At 34.9% G+C, this 17,018-nt stretch overlaps 1 protein-coding gene across 1 annotated transcript in view; it reads left to right on the forward strand.

Annotated features, from left to right (window-relative positions):
* Nucleotides 1-17,018, forward strand: part of DPP10 (dipeptidyl peptidase like 10) — a 513,620-nt gene that overhangs the window by 199,205 nt on the left and 297,397 nt on the right. The window contains exon 5 of the mRNA XM_035008166.1: nucleotides 3,627-3,701. Within this exon, the coding sequence (XP_034864057.1) occupies nucleotides 3,627-3,701 (75 nt within the window). The remainder of the gene's footprint in view (nucleotides 1-3,626; nucleotides 3,702-17,018) is intronic.

Here is a 17,018-nt window from a genome sequence, read left to right on the forward strand (position 1 = left end):
GGGATGGAAACAATTCTAGTGAACTCGGTTTTTCAACCTTATAGCACTCTCAGTGTCTACTATGGTACTGGTCATATTGTGAATGTTCAATAAATGCATTTTGGTAGAACTGAATGATACATACAAATGAGGTACAACAAAATCTTTGCAAGCTGCCTGGAAGAATACATTTTTTTTTTTCTCAACTTGATCAAATGTCTTCCTCATTTAATTGGTTTAGTTAAGCATGTGCATGATTGTTTTCCTGTTTATCCTGCCTCGCTTGGCTTTAGTTGAATGTTCCTAGAGGGCGGGATTCATATATTTTAATGTCCTTTGTGCCATGTCTGGTGTCAAAAAAATGCTCTGGTAGGCATTATTGTTAAATAATCCTAATAAACACACGTAGAAACTATTTCTGCATCCTTTTATTTCAATAGTAATTTATTAAATATGTAGGTAACATAATAGCCTTATTGGCAATAATAAACCTTTCAAAACACTAATTTAAAGTCATATCAAGTTGAGTCTCAACCAGAACTATACTAATGTCTATAATTAGGGTCAGTGTAAATCAAGGGGTCTCCTGTAGCTGCTAGAAAGAATGAATCTCCCAGATGCAACAGATGATAACTTTAAAGGCTATGCTAAGGGGGATTTTCCCGAGACTTCTGATGTCCCTTGACTAAGTTACACGTACCATCAACAAGTCAATTTGCAGCATCAGTGACCTGCGCACAGCTCTCTAAATTCAGAGAAGGCTCAGCAGCTTGGGCCCCTGAAAAGGTATTTGGAAAGTTTCCCAGTTTGTGCGCTGCATAAGCTGGAGGCAGTATAGTGATAATTAATAAAGTGCCAGACTGGATAATTGTAGGAACTGTAAAAGATACTCCAATGTTGTTACCGGAGGCACAGACACAACTGTGAACGTGTGAAGTTAATTTGTGTGAGGAACGTCACGTCACGTGAGAGTGGATGAGGACTAGGGAGGTGAGATGTTCTTTAAATAATTCAGATGGGGAAGTGCTCTTCCAAAACATAAAGAAAGGAACTCCTGCTGGTGGGATACTGCAGGGTTTATTAAAGGAGTTTCTCCTATATTCTTTTGTTATGTGTGCTCATCTTTTTGACCAATTTTTAAATAGCAGTAAACCTCCCCTTACTGTGTTAAAATACCCCCCTTGATAGTGTAATGTTGAGAGACATGAGACCTTATTTTCTCATCATCACCCAAATTCTGTGCAGACTAGGGGGCGCCTGAGTGGCTCAGTCAGTTAAGCATCTGCCTCTTGATTTCGGCTCAGGTCATGATCTCAGGGTCCTGAGACTAAGCCCTGCATCCAGCTCCATGCTCAATAGAGAGCCTGCTTGAGGATTCTCTCCTTCTCCCTCTGCCCTCACTGGCCCCAACCCTGCTCACTTTCTCTCTCTCTCTAAAATAAAAATAAATAAATATTTTTAAAAAGTTCTGTGCAGACCAACTGCCATTGGGTTTCCATACACAATAAGCTAATGACAGAAAAAGGAAGAATAAGGATGAGGGTAGCTATGTCAATATTTATCATGAGAAGGGTTAGAACTATTGAGAACTACAAAATTATAAGCAGTTTACAGAGCTGATGATAGATGAATGGTAGCTCTGTTGTTATCATTGCTTGCTATTTCCATTATTATTGAAATGGATTTTTAAAAAATTAAAACTAAAATCTTTGAGATGAATTACTGCCAATGATTATTCTGACCTTCTCCTAAAGTGCCTTATACAAAAGCTGTATAAGATAGATGTATGTAGGCAAAACCTCCAAATCTTAGCATTGCCATATAACAGTTTTTTCTTCCAGACCACTCCATTCTCTTGCCTTTCTGGCTCAGAGATTAACTGTGTTATTCCAGTACAATTTTCTGACACCACCTGGGTATCCTACAAGTCTATTCAATTCTAACTAACCAGAATTAGTATAGACCCTCCAGGTTAAGGACTCGGTGACTGCCCCTGTTCAGATGCCACCTGCGTGTCCCAAGTCTCCAGGCTACCTGCATCTCAGTCTAACTTGGCTATACATTTGGTGGTTCCCACAATCTTCCTTCAGGTTTGATAATTTGCTAGAAAGGTACAGAAAGTGTATACTTAGGAATACTGGCTTATTTTAGAAGCTACAAATGAAGAGCCAGATGAACTGGTAAATGGGGCAAGTCCAGAAGGGTCCGAGCATATTCTCTGTCTCTGTGGAGTTGGGAGGTGCCACCCTCCTGGTATGTCGATATGTTTACTAACCAGGAAGTACCTCCAAACTTCATCATTCACAGATTTTTATTGAGGTCTCATTACGTAAGTGTGATTGACTACATCATTGGCCATGTGACTGAACTCCATCTTCCATCCCTCCATCTGCCCTGACCTCCAGTTATGGTGGGGAAAGTTCTAATTCTTTAATCAGGTGGTTGATTCCTTTGGTGGGTAGCCCCCTTACAGAAGCTGTCTAACTACCCTCCCCCCACCTCTACCCCATGAGTCATCTCACTGGCATAAACCAAATATGGTCAAAGGGAACTAACTTAATTAATTAATAACAAATGACACTCCTATCACTCAGAAAATTCCAAGCATTTTAGGAGCTTTATGCAAGGAATCAGAGAAAAAGACTAAATACATTTTTTTTTTATTATACCACACAAGCTTCCTTCAAATATTAATTAGTCTGAGTTTCTTGTTTTCTTGGGGGTTTCTAAGTATAAAAACCCTTACTTCACCCTTTTTCATTGTTCACAGACAACAGTCTTATAGAAATCGGCCTGGTGTAAGGTGTATGAAATTATTTACATATGTATTTCTCTCCAAAACCCATACAAACTAGTTTGCCTATAACGCATATACAGTCCATTTTATCTTTTGTTTGTATTTTGTAGGCTTTTGATGCATTAACTCAACTTGTTTGCCTTCTCTTTAGATCTGAAATTAAATACAATCTTTGTTTCAAATAAAATTATTTCTCCACTCTCAATGTATTTCTCTTTCACTTTATTTTCAATTCTTTCTGACATTAGGTCTATTCAATGATAGAATTATAGGATCAAAATTAAGCAGGTACAGTATAGTTATAATCAAGTATAATCAGTTACTTGTGTTTTAATTAATTTTACTATGGGAGTATCCTCTAAAGAGACTCTGTCTTTAAGTATCTTCTTTTCACTACAAGTATGCAACCTATAAGAAAACAAAAGTACAAAGACAAAAAATCATGACATCACAGCATGTTACTGTTTCTTTTTTTAATTTAATTCAACATGCAAATATAAAAGCATTTTGCTTACCAAAAGTTGTGATTTTTTACCTTTCTTTTCTTTTAATGAAAATATTAACATTGTCTTTAAATGATAACATGTAAAAAAGATATGCTAGCAAATTTTCTTTTTAAGGAAATGTCTAGTATAGCCTCTAAGTTTTTATATCCATTTGCATAATCATACATACATATATACATGTATGTGCATATTTATAATAAGAATGAAAATGCCTATACCACTCACTGTGTTGTGATGAGAACTGAGATCTTTTTAAATATCTACATACCCAAATGCATATTAATGTCTCTGTTACTAAGCTTTTCACTGCTTTTATAACTGCCTTTTTTTTTTTTAATTTCTAGGTAACCTTCAAAGCATCAAAACATTCAGTTTCACCAGATTTAAAATATGTTCTTCTGGCGTATGATGTCAAACAGGTAAAGTAGTGATCTTCTTTGAAAAAACTTTTCTTTGTGATGCATTCAGGTAACAAGTCATAGTTTTACTTGGTCATCCACTCACCTAGAAAAAAATTGGCATTTCCAATAGCTGCAGGGGGATACTGATAACCAATATTGCATGAGAGAGGTTTGGAGAAAGTATCCTGTCTTCCATACCTGACTAGCAAATACCTAGCGCAGTCTACTAGGTGTGTATGCTAGTCCTAGTCCATCTCGTTTAGAGGCGGGTGTGGCAGGTGTTTAGCAAATCTGACAAATGGGGGCTTTTGCCATTTTCACGATAGCCTTAATACAATGTGAGTGTTTTTTTGTGTGTATAGACGAAGGAGTTTCCTGATGGCTCTGCCCTGAGCCGCAGTGTTTATAATGGGAAGGGACTGGTGAAAACACTGATTCAGGTTATGGACAGTGGATTCTTTGGTGGTATTTGAGCATAAGCCTTGTGGTTATAGAAAATTCTGAAAGTGGGTCAAACCAAGGAATCAGTTCTGAACAAATAAAACGTTCTAATTGCAATTAGCATTTCATTATTCCGTGTCAGCTCTACAGCACACAATTAGAGCAATATGTATGGTTGTTGAGTGTTTTGTATTTAGCTATAATTTGCACTGTTAAGAAGCAAAGTAAATGTTGAAGGGCAGTTCAGCAGATGAGTTTCTGTGGAAAACAAATGATTGGAAATCATTCAAGAAATTTTTATGTGCTTTAAAACAATAAAAATTTATAGACTTAAGGCAGGAGGCTCATATAATGCATTGAAAGGCTTTGAGCACATGAAATTTCACAGCTCAGAGGACCTTCTAAATAATGACTTTAGTCTTTTGGAGTATACATGTGCTATATTTTTAGACATATTTATATATTTTTATTTAAAATAATTCACACTGCAAAAAACAGGGAGATTATAATGGAAGACATCTTTTCTTATTATAAATCTCAGCCTTTTTACTTTAATTTTGCTCTGTAATATCTCTATCCATTGAGATTATGAAAAGCACATGTATAATAGCAAGAAAAATACTTGTTTTATAAACAAAATATTACAATTTCCCAGTTTTTAAATAATATTATTTACCTGAAGATTTTTAATTTACTATAAATATGTATTAAACTGATAATGAACTTAAGAAAAATCATGTTTCAGTAGCCACAATAATCAAGACTATGTGGAATGAGCAGAGGGATAGACATAGAGATCAATGAAACAAAGTAGAGAAGTAGGAAACAGACCCATACAAATATGCCTAACTGATTTTTGACAAAAGTGTAAAAGTAATTCACTGGAAGAAAAAATACACTTATCTAAGCCTGGCACTATATAAAAACTCAGAATGAATTATGGATTTAAATGTAAAATGTAAATTTATAAAACTTTCAGAAAACCCAAAACATAGCAGAAAATCAATGGTATGTAGGAATAGGAAAAGAGTTCTCAAACTATATATCAAAGTCACAGTATAGACAAGGAAAAACTATTGGCCTGTAAAAGACCTTGCTATGAGGATGAAAATCCACCCTACAGTCTGGGAGAAAGTATTTGCTATTCCCATATTCAGCAAAGGACTAATATCTAGAATATATAGAAAAACTCTCAAAACTCAAGTTACAAAAAACAAAACAAGTATACCATCAGAAAATGGGCAAAGACATGAGACATTTCATTGAAGAGAAAGATCTCAAATGAAGCTCCTGAAGATATGTTCAACATCATTAGCCATTCAGTAAATACAAATTGAAACAACAGTGGCATATGACTACATACGGATCAAAATGGCAAAAAAAAAAAAAAAAAATAGTGATTACACCAAACCATAGCAAGCACCAGGAAGCTGGATCATTCATACATTGATGTTGGGCATGTGTAATGGTTCTGCTACTCTGGGATATGATGTATAAAATTAGGATAACATTGGATATTTCAGCAAAATACATCAAGTTTATCAAAAAATACAGTGAACACCAGAAACATATACCTATGGACCAATCTTAATATTCTGTCTCTTATTTTTGCCTTTTCTTCAGGAAAAATAAAGATACTCTATGACACATCAATCTCTGGAAATGAGAGGAAGCTATTAGTTTAAGAAGTAAAAAATAATCAAACTAAATTTCACATCTTATACTATTTCGTTCATGTTTTTTTTCTTTTTATTTATTCATCATGTATCAGGTAGACATAATGCATGGTGTGTGTGTGTGTGTGTGCACGCGCATATCTACTTCAAGAAACACACCATCAGATAGAGGCAAGATGACACAAACACTTATATCCCTCTATACACAGCATTGCGTGAGGTGTTACAGGAGTGTATTAAAGAATAGAGAATATTTCCATTCAGATAATCATGTTGGGAAAGGCAGCATATGATGAGATTTGAAGAGCAGACAGGTAAAGATGAATAGAAAAGCATTCCAGGTGGGCCGATAACACGGGGTTTCATGGAAGGAGCATTAAGTCTTTGAGGAATAGCGCTGAGTTCAGACTATCTAGCTCACTGGTAAATAACTGATAAAAATAAACCGATATACCTAGTGGAGCTCAGATTACAGAAGAACTTGAATTCCATTTTATTCTTTATAGTTTGTACTGAGATAGCCATTTGGGATCTTTGATGGTTTTAGAGTAGTTAAATGCCATTTTTACTCTCTGTGTCTGTCTGTATGTGTTTGTGTGTGCGTATGCATGTGCATAATGCCCACTAACAAAGATGGGAAAAAACAGTCATGCAAAATCCAACCACCTAAACACATCCACTAAAATTATCTTTGGTGTGTTTTGTTCCTTTTCACTTTTATGTGTAAAAGTGGGGAAATGGGAATTATCATATATTAAACATTATTTTAGGCAGGCATTATTATCCTGATTTCAGAGAGAAGAAAAGTTAATTTCAGAAAAGCTGAAAAATGTGGGATTTGATGATTTAGAAATTTATCCAAGATTTTTCAGTTAGGAAGTGATAGCCACACACTAACAAATTCTTATACAATATTTTGTCTTTATTTTCATTATAAGGCAGATGAGCTGAACCAGAGAAGTATAATCAAAGGCTAGATTCCAACAACTCACAGAGTCTCCTTATTGTTGGACCTTAGTTGTCTTCATGTTTGAAAATATTTTGAAAATATTTTTAGTATATTCCCTTTTTCCTGAATTTAATATTTCTATAGGACACATTTACATAACTGGAATTTCTGAATGAAACTATATAACATTGTTTAATTGAACTGAAACTGGAATTCATAATAGTTAACACCAAATAAGCTGCCTTAAAGTGTACAATTCAGTGGCATTTAGTACATTCACAATGCTGTGCAGCTACCACCTCTATCTAGTTCCAAAACATTTTTATCAATGAAAAAGATAACCCCATACCTATTAATCAGTCAGTCCTCATTCTCCCCTACCATACCTTCTGGTAACCACCAATCTGATTTCCATCTCTATGGGTTTACTGAGGTCTCATTACGTAAGTGTGATTGACTACATCATTGGCCATGTGACTGAACTCCATATGTAAATATGTAAATAGAATCATATGACATGTGATCTTTTTTTCTGGCGTTTTTCACTTACCATAGTGTTTAGAGGTTTATCCACATTGTAGTATGGGTCAGCACTTCATTAATTTTTTATGGTTAAATAATATCCCTTTGTATTTATATATTACAGTTTGTTTGTTCACTTATCCTTTGAAGAATATTTGCTTTATCCCCAACTTTTGGGTATTCTGAATAGTGAGACTGTAACACAAGAATTTCCTGAGTACCTATTTTCAATTTTTGTAGTATATTTTGAGGTGTGGAATTGCTGAGTAATATGCTAATCCTGTGTTTAACTTTTTGAGGAACCACCCAACTGCTTTCCAAAAGTGGCTGCACCATTTTATATTCCCACCAACAATGGATGAGTTCTGATTTCTCTGTATTCTCACTAACAGTTGTTATTTTCCATTTTTCTTATTATGAACTATCCTAGTATGTATGAATTGGTATCTCATTGTGGTTTTGGTGTACACCTCCCTATTGACTAATGATGTTGAACATATTTTCATATGCTTGTTGGTCTTTTGTATTTCTTCTTTGGAGGAATGCCTACTGAATTCCTTTGCCTATTTCTTTTTTCTTTTTGTACTTGTGTTTAAGAGTTCCTTACATATTCTGAACAGTAGACTTATATAGGACTCAAATATTTTCTCTCACTCAATAGATTGTCTTTTCACTTTCTTGATAATGTCCTTTGATATGTAAATTTGAAAAAGTTCTGATTAAGTGTAATTTATCTACACACATGCTTTAGGTGTCATAGTTAAGAATCCATTTGCAAACTCAGGGTCATAAAGTTTTACCCCAATGATTTTTTTCTGAAAGTGTTATGCTTTTAGTTCTTATATTTAGGTTATTGATTCGTTTTGAATTAATTTTTGTATAGGGTGAGATAGGGGGTCCAAGTATAGCACAATATATAGGCTCATGCTATATATTGAAACACTCCTTTCCAAACAGTTATGTTGGTTTATAACTGCCATTAGGCAATGTGTGGCTTGTTATAGTACCATCTTTACCAACATAAAACTATATTTTAAAGAAAAACTTATTAACTTGATAATCTATCTACTAATCAAACACATGCACACATTCTCTCTCTCTCTCTCTCTCTCACACACACACACACACACACACACACACACACTGTCAGTATTAGTTTTATATTACTATGCAGTAAATTGCCTCAAACTTAGTGACTTTTGAAAAAAGCATTTATTGTGCTCAGTTTCTGTGTAATGGAATTTGGAATTGGCTTGGCTGGGTGGTTCTGGCTCAGGATTTCTCATGAAGTTGCAGTCAGCTATCAGCTGGGGATGCAGCCATCCAACAGCTTAACTAAGGTTGAAGAATACACTCCCAAGGTCCATCATTCACATGGATGGCAAATTGGTGCTAACTGTTGGCATGAGGCTTCAGGTTTGTCCCTGATGATCTTTCTGAAATGCTGCTGAGTGTCCTTATAACATGGTACCTGGATTTCCCCAGAATGAGTAATACAAAAGATAAAGGCAGAAACTTAAATGCCTCATATGATCCTTCATTAGAAGTTACCTGTTAGGGGCATGTGAGTGGGTCAGTCAGTTAAGTGTCTGATTCTTGATTTCTGCTCATGTCATGATTTCAGGGTAAAAAGACAGAGCCCTCTGTCAGGCTCTGTGCTGGGCATGAAGCCTGCTTAAGATTCTCTCTCTCCCTCTCCCTACCCCACTCCATGCCCCTCTCCTTGTGCTAACTCTCTTAAAAAAAAAAAAAAGTTACCTGTTACTTTCACAGAACTTTTTTTAATTCAATTTATTTTTTAAATATTTATTTATTTATTTGAGGGAGGAGGGGCAGAAGGAGAGGGAGAGAGAGAATCTGAAGCAGAGTCCACACTAAGCATGAAGCCTGAGTTGGGGCTCTATCTCATGATCCTGAGATAAAGACCAGAGTTAAAACCAAGAGTCAGATACAACTGACTACGCCACCTGATGTGCCCCTTAATTCAATTTATTTAAGCAACAAAAACAAAAAATAAAAACAGTTCACACATTTCTCACACTTCCCAACCCCATCTTTAGCAAATACTAATATATTCTCTGTACCTGAGCTTAGTTTTTAATTACTTTTTTAATATTCTATGTATAAGAGAGAGCATATGGAATTTGTCTTTCTCTTATTTAACTTAGAATAATGCCCTCAAGGCCCATCCATGTTGTTACAAATGGAAAGATTTAATTGTTTTTATGGTTTGATTAACATTCCCAGCACATATTTTCAGACTTACTAGTTTTATTGTGAATAATGTATTTATATATAAAATTCCTTTATCTTTTGTAGTCTTTGTATATTTTTTGAAACATAAATTTGTGTAATTCAATTATTAGTTTTATTATCTTTTTTTAAACATAACACCTATTTTTTGGATTTATTTTTTTTTCTTAAGAGAAAGTTTGAATTATGTGATAAAATTCATCTTTTACTTTGCTGTGTTTTCTTTGGTCTCTAGGCTTAGAAACATTTCCACCAGTATGGAAATATATCATTGTACTTTTTCCCCTTTTTTGTAGGTTTTTATCCATATATATTTATTTCATTTTATTTTCAACTGTTTATGGTGGTGATTAAAACCAATCTTCCGGGCGCCTGGGTGGCTCAGATGGTTAAGCGTCTGCCTTCGGCTCAGGTCATGATCCCAGGGTCCTGGGATCGAGTCCCGCATCGGGCTCCCTGCTCCTTGGGAGCCTGCTTCTCCCTCTGCCTCTCTCTCTCTCTCTCAGTCTCTCATGAATAAATAAATAAAATCTTTAAAAAAAAAAAAAAAACAATCTTCCTAAAAGATCATAATAATGGGAAATACCTACCTTTTATATACGTGAACAAAATAATGGTCACCTGGGAAGACCACAAAAGGAATATTTTTGATGAACATTCTGATGCTGCCACACGGCACAGTTGAAAGATGTAACCTGATTCACGAGTACCCACGTGTCCTCAGCCTCTGTTTCCCCACTGCTGTAATGAAGAGGAAGAAAATATAAATACTTCTTAAACTTACTATCCTGAATAATTGTCTGATATAAAGGGAAAGTCATGTGATAGTAATTCTGCCTTAAGGATTCTGTGAGAGAGCAATGTAAAGGATCTAGCACTATTTTTTGTTTTTGTTTATGTTTTGGTGTCAGGGTAGCTTGCTTGAGAGTGCTGATTTAGCCTCCTCTCCCTGACAGTGTCCTCAATCTGAGTCAAATGTCAATTTAGCATAGGACAAATTTAGAAGGTTTTTTTTTTTTTTAATAGGTCAACAGTTGAATCCTTCTATGTGTTACCTGTGGGCTTCCATTATTGAAACATGAATCTGTAGGTTACCCAGTGTTGAAATGCTTTATTCAGAGCTTGACTTGACACAGTCTTTGTGTCTGAAGTATGAAGAGTGTGATTCTTTTTTCTTAGCCTTTTTCATGTTAACTATACTATTTTGACAAATACTTCAGTGATCGGCAATTATAGTGTCCAAAGTCATAAAGCAAGTATGATTACTAACATAGGTTTATGGACAGTTTTTAAAAATTCTGCATCAATATCTTCATTATAAATAAGTAGTGTAAAATATAAACCAGTAATTTTCCATACTTTGCAGAGAACCCCCCAAAATATTAATTTCTGTATTAATATCAATTTTTATTAAACTTGGGCTCAATCTTTTCTCTTGACTATTAATTCTAATATGGTAATATAAAGACTATTTCCTCCATGTATATTTTTTTACTCTCTAATAACAAAAGTTAATTTCAACAAAGTGAGAAGTCACTTTTTCTGGTCAAATTAATATTTCTCATTGTTTGTACCTATAGCATGTTTTTTTTTTTTAAGATTTTTTATTTATTTGAGGGAGAGGGAGTGAGAGCACAAGCAGGGGGAATGGCAGAGGGAGAGGGAGAAGGAGAAGGGAGAACCCCAATGTGGGGCTCGATCCTAGGCCCCAGGATCATGACCTGAGCTGAAGGCAGACACTTAATCAGCTGAGCCACCCAGGCTCCCTGGGCCTATAGCACAGTTCTTTGCTCATTCTTCTGTTCTACAGAATTTGAGAATGTTTTATGCTTGTAGTAGGAATCTATTGACACGTAAAGATGAATGCTTTTTGACTCTAAGAATCTTACATTGTGGTAAAGGCTCTAAGAAACATTTCACTAACTGTATTATAAGGGGGATAAAGATAAGTAAGTGGGAGGAAAAAGGAAGAAAATGTCATTATGATTGGAAGCGAAGATGGTCCCCCTATCAGGAGATAGATTATAGAGTACAATATGTTAATCTTCATGTATCGAATCAACATGTTGTAGTCTGTAAATTTGCACAGTTTTAGATGTCAAATATATTCTAAAAAATAATAAATAAGGACTCCTGCAATGGAGGGATGATGTGCTTACATGGTCTCTTGTTTGTGAGAATACCAGGATCCTAGCATGTTTTCATTCAATCACTCTTATTCTTTTTTGGCAGTTTTCCAAACTCAGGATGAACTGATCTTTTTAAAAAGAAAATCTGATTCAAGTGCCTGGGTGGTTCAGTCAGTCAAGCATCCGAATGTTGGTTTTGGCTCAGGTCATGATCTCAGGGTCATGGGATTGAGCCCTGTATCAGGCTTGTGCTGGACGTGGAGTGTGCTTAAGATTCTCTCTGTCTTCCTCTGTCCCTCCTGGCCCCTCCCTCTTTAAAAAAAATCTGATTGTCATTCTTCTTAAAATCTTCCCCAGGCTTCTTTGGGAAAAAGAAGTCATTAGATAGCCTACAAGGCCCTGTCTGCCTTTCCTGCCTCACCTCTCACAACTTGCCCCTTGCTTTCAGCACTTCCAGGATTTCCTACCATACCTCAAAACACTGCTTTCCCTCCCTCTTCTATCTGGAATAAACTACCCCATGTTCTCTCCTTAATATCAGTAACTTTTACTTATTCTTTAGATGACAACTCAGTCGTACTTTTTCATCATCAAGCTGTTCTAGACTTCTCAGACTTAGTCAAATTCTCTCATCATTAGATTCATGGTATGCTACCTCTGCTTTGTAGAATTTATCACAGCTGTAATTGTATTAAACACAATGCCTAGCACAGTGTTGCTGAAAAAATAATTTAAAATTTAATGTGTGAATTAATGAACCAGAACCTCTAGCAAATGTTTCCTTAAAGTGCTAGGTGAAGGTAAGTGGCCCATCTCCATTCTTTCATGGCATCTGGTTTATACTTACATCTTCATATTTCTGTCATTATATTGAGAACATTATTTTATGAGTGCATCCCCTTCACTAAACTATAAGACCCTTAAAGTCAAGAATTTTTCTTCACTTATTTCAATGCCCATAGAATTTTCTGCAGTGAATGGCACATAGAAAAGTGTTTGTAGAACTAAAACAATGATTCTCGGTCTTGGATGCACATCAAAATCACCTGGAGAATTTTATTTATTTATTTATTTATTTATTTATTTATTTATTTATTTATTTATTTATTTATTTATTTAGAGAGTGAGAGTGCACTCGGGGTGGGGAGGAGCAAAGGGAGAGGGAGAGAGAGAATCTTAAGCAGGCTCCATGCATAGCACAGAGCCCAATGCAGGTTGTACATGGGGCTCATTGTGGAGTTTGATCTCATAACCCTTAGATCATGACCTGAGCTGAAATGAAGAGTCAGATGCTTAACCCACTGAGCCACCCAGATGCCCCCTGGAGACACCCTTATTCCTTAAAATTTTTCTTTATAGTAGTTGCTGTTATTTTATTGGTGGAAATAGACAAAGGAGCTCCCCAAGGTTGTCTAATGTATGACTCAAGATTGAATTTTTTTTTTTTTTTTTTTTTTGGAATAGTACTTCTTAATATTGGTCCTGAAATAGGACTAACAGAGCCTCAGGGATCACCTGGGAACTACTAGCCATTCAAATTCTTGAGCCCTGTAAAGACCCAACCAAAACAGAAAGTTTGAAGTAGGTCCCATAATCTGTGGTTTAACAAGCCATTTAGGTAATTCTGATGTATGCTCAAGATTGAGAACCATCTGTTGAGAGGAACTGATTTTTTTTAAAAGATTTATTTATTTATTTGAGAGAGGGGGGCAGGGAAGGCAGAGGGAGAAACAGAATCCTCAAGCAGACTCTGCGCTGAGCACAGAGCCCCATGCGGGGCTCTATCTCACAACCCTGAGATCATGACCTGAGCCGAAACCAAGAGTCAGACACTTAACCAACTGAGTCACCCAGGGAGAAACTGATTCCTTAAAATCAAAGAGCTTTACCTGAGAAAAGACCTAAGCGCCATAAATTAGCCATATACATGAGAGTGATTTAGAAAAAATCATTTAAGAGAGATGATGTACCATTTTTTTTCTGTAGTATTTCAAAATAATTTGATCATGGATTTGATGTCCACCTGTTCCTTTCTGACCTTGGACACCACTCTGACTTCATTTACCCTTCAAGACTGATGCTTAATCTGTGATGTTATAATTATATGTAGCTTAGTGAGGATGCATGGGATTTGGCGCAAAATATGTAAGATTGTATTCAAGCTATTCATACTTAAATTTTTTGTTGAAGTGTAACATACTCACAGGAACATACTCATATTATGAGTATAGCCTGATGAATTTTTACATACTGAACACATCTTTATAATGATCACTCAGATCAAGAAGCAAAACACTACTGTGCTCCTTTACAGACACTACCTACCACAAGGAGGACCACTGTTAAAGCTTTTAACAGCTTAGATGACTTCTCTCTGTTTTTGTACTCTATTGTATATAGAGTCATACATTATCTAGTCTTGTGTATATCTTCTTTACCTCAACAAATTTGTGAAATAAATCTACATTGTTTGGTAATTAGATAGTACCTTGTTCGTTTTCCCTACTATATAGTATTCCACTGCAGATATCATAGTTTACTGCCAATTGGACTGTAAATCAATCTGTCTATCTATCTATCTATCTATCTATCTATCTATCTATCTATCTATCTATGTGTGCATAATGGATTTTTGTATTGCATCATCTCTCTGATCACTCATTTTCTTATCTATTACCCTGTTTCTTCTTTGACAACTAGTTAAAAAGAGATTATAGTAGAGGGAGCAAATTTTTGTTGACCACTCAAATTGTGTCTATTATATGGGAAATATATATATCAATTTAAACATTCCAAAGTCCTTGCTTCTTGGTCAGTGATATTATTATTTTTTTTATTATGTTATGTGACTCGCCATACATTACATCATTAGTTTTAGATGTAGTGTTCCATGATTCATTGTTTGTGCATAACACCCAGTGCTCCATGCAGTATGTGCCCTCTTTAATACACATCACCATGCTAACCCATCCCCCCACCTCCCTCCCCTCTAGAACCCTCAGTTTGTTTCTCAGAGTCCATAGTCTCTCAATTGATATGATTTTTTACAGAGGTAGGAGACTTGGAAATCTAACTAATTAACTTAAGGGCCCTACCTCACCATTTGACAGCTGGGACACTATCCCATCTTTCTAGCACCAAATATCCTGGTCTTTTGATCACACAGCCATTTTGAAAAAGTCCTTACATATTTTCATAGATCTATTCTGTATTCTGGCATAATTATTTTCTCATTCAATTGAAATCATATCAACTGTATTTTAATTAAGTAATTATAAGACAAATGGTACTTGTATTGCATATCATTATTTGCAATATTCATGTAGCATTTATTATATTTCTCTAGCCTTGTGGTTTTACATTTCATTTTTGTATCTGCTTCTTAGAAGTTTTTTTTTTGTTTTGTTTTGATAGCTAACTAATCACTGTGGGATGCATTTTGATGCCATAAATTTGAAAATATTAAAGAAGAATAAAGTGTTCTAAAATATGAAATCTAGATTTGAAATCTTGATCAGAGTACTTGTGGTTAGGAACTGTCTAGTATTTAACATTTCTTATATTAGGCAAAATGATTTTTTGTTATTTTGAGTCTGAGTCATAAATAGTTTAAATTTAACCACTTAAATCCAGTTTATTTTATATATTTTCTTTTTCTCATTTATTTTTGTTATTATGTTATGTTAATCACCATACATTACATCATTAGTTTTTGATGTAGCGTTCCATGATTCATTGTTTGCGTATAACACCCAGTGCTCCATGCAGTACATGCCCTCTTTAATACCCATCACCAGGCTAACCCATCTTCCCACCCCCTCCCCTCTAGAACCCTCAGTTTGTTTCTCAGAGTTTATATATTTTCACAATATGTTTGAAACTATTGGTCCATTTGAGTTATTTAATAGTTGCATTTTTAAGCCATCCTTGAAGTCAGTGGTGTTTTTATATACACATTTTTTAATGTATATATAATGTGTAAAGACAAACTTGTAGAAACAAGTATTTAAACTCATTCTCATTTATAGTTTTCTTATTGTTTGGATTAAAAATACATAGTAAATGGACTAATGAATAGTTAAATTAACCATTTATTTTATGTTGTTAACTCCCTTATTGTGTCTTATGTTTGAGGTCAGAAACTTTAATTAAATTCACTGTCATTTTGGCATAATTAGAACTGTCCTTTCTGCATGATGGGACTTCAGTCTTCATGAGAATAAGCTCTTTCTGAATAGAAAAGTTAAAAACTGAATAAATCTTTTAAATTGTATCTAATAGGAACAAATCAATTTTATATGTGATATACTTGCTGTGTTGGTGTTTGTCTTCTGGAATTGATGCTCTGCAGAAGAACAGTATTGTTGTCCTCTAGAGTTGGATGCATTTATTTCCATTTATGTTCCTACTAGTTTGTAACTCTGCAGACAAGACCCTCTTTATGATAAATATCTATTTTAACTAAGAAGTAATCATGTAAAATGAATCCTGCCTGCACTGCTGCCTGAAAAAGTAGCTCATCTCTAGGGAATTATCTAATTAAATTCTGAGCCTTAATGCTTCAGTGCTTTACAATTACAGACATATTTAAGAAGTCTGGGGGAGTGCATGAACTGGTCATGGGACTATCTAAGCTCTTAAGCTCCATACACTTGGGGCACACAAATATTTCGGATAATCCTGTTAATAATAAACTCAGGGAAATTTCAGCCTCGGAAAGTGTCTCTATTCAAATATATGGGACTTGAGGTTGACCCTCAGCCTCCTGCAGAACCTATAGAATGCAACTTCTGTGCTCTGTTGTAGCTGCTGCTGCTAAAATGTCTCTCTCCCTAGTTAACCTCCTCCTTACTAATGAGTGCTGATAAGGCATGAAACATATTAATTTCAGTTTTGGAGATACACATACACATACATATATGTATATATATTTATATATATATATATATATATTTGTTGTTGTTTTTAAAAGAAAAGAGTCCTAGGAGGGAGAAGAAAGGGAGGGAGAAAGGAAGGAAACCTAAGCTTTGGAAAACACTATTTACAACTTTTCTCTTTTTGCAGTAGCTACTAATGTATTTATCAGTTTATCACTAATTCAGCTGCATAGCATTTACTGTCCTTTGTTTTTGAAATAGTATGTTTATTATAGAGAATCTGAAAATTCTGAAAAATACAAACAATGATTACAGTGCCTATATATTTACCTCTTTTAGGGAAAACCAGTTAATATTAATGATTTAAGATATTGATTTATCTCATTCAAGTCTTGTTTTTGTCATCCTTAAATATAATTTTTCCATTTACAGACAAAATCTTTAGAATACTTTGAGAAATTCTGTGTTAGCAAAATACTGTCATACTA

Source organism: Mirounga leonina, unplaced genomic scaffold (assembly GCF_011800145.1).
Source record: "Mirounga leonina isolate KUSES-001 unplaced genomic scaffold, KU_Mleo_1.0 Mir_151, whole genome shotgun sequence".
Taxonomy (NCBI): domain Eukaryota; kingdom Metazoa; phylum Chordata; class Mammalia; order Carnivora; family Phocidae; genus Mirounga; species Mirounga leonina.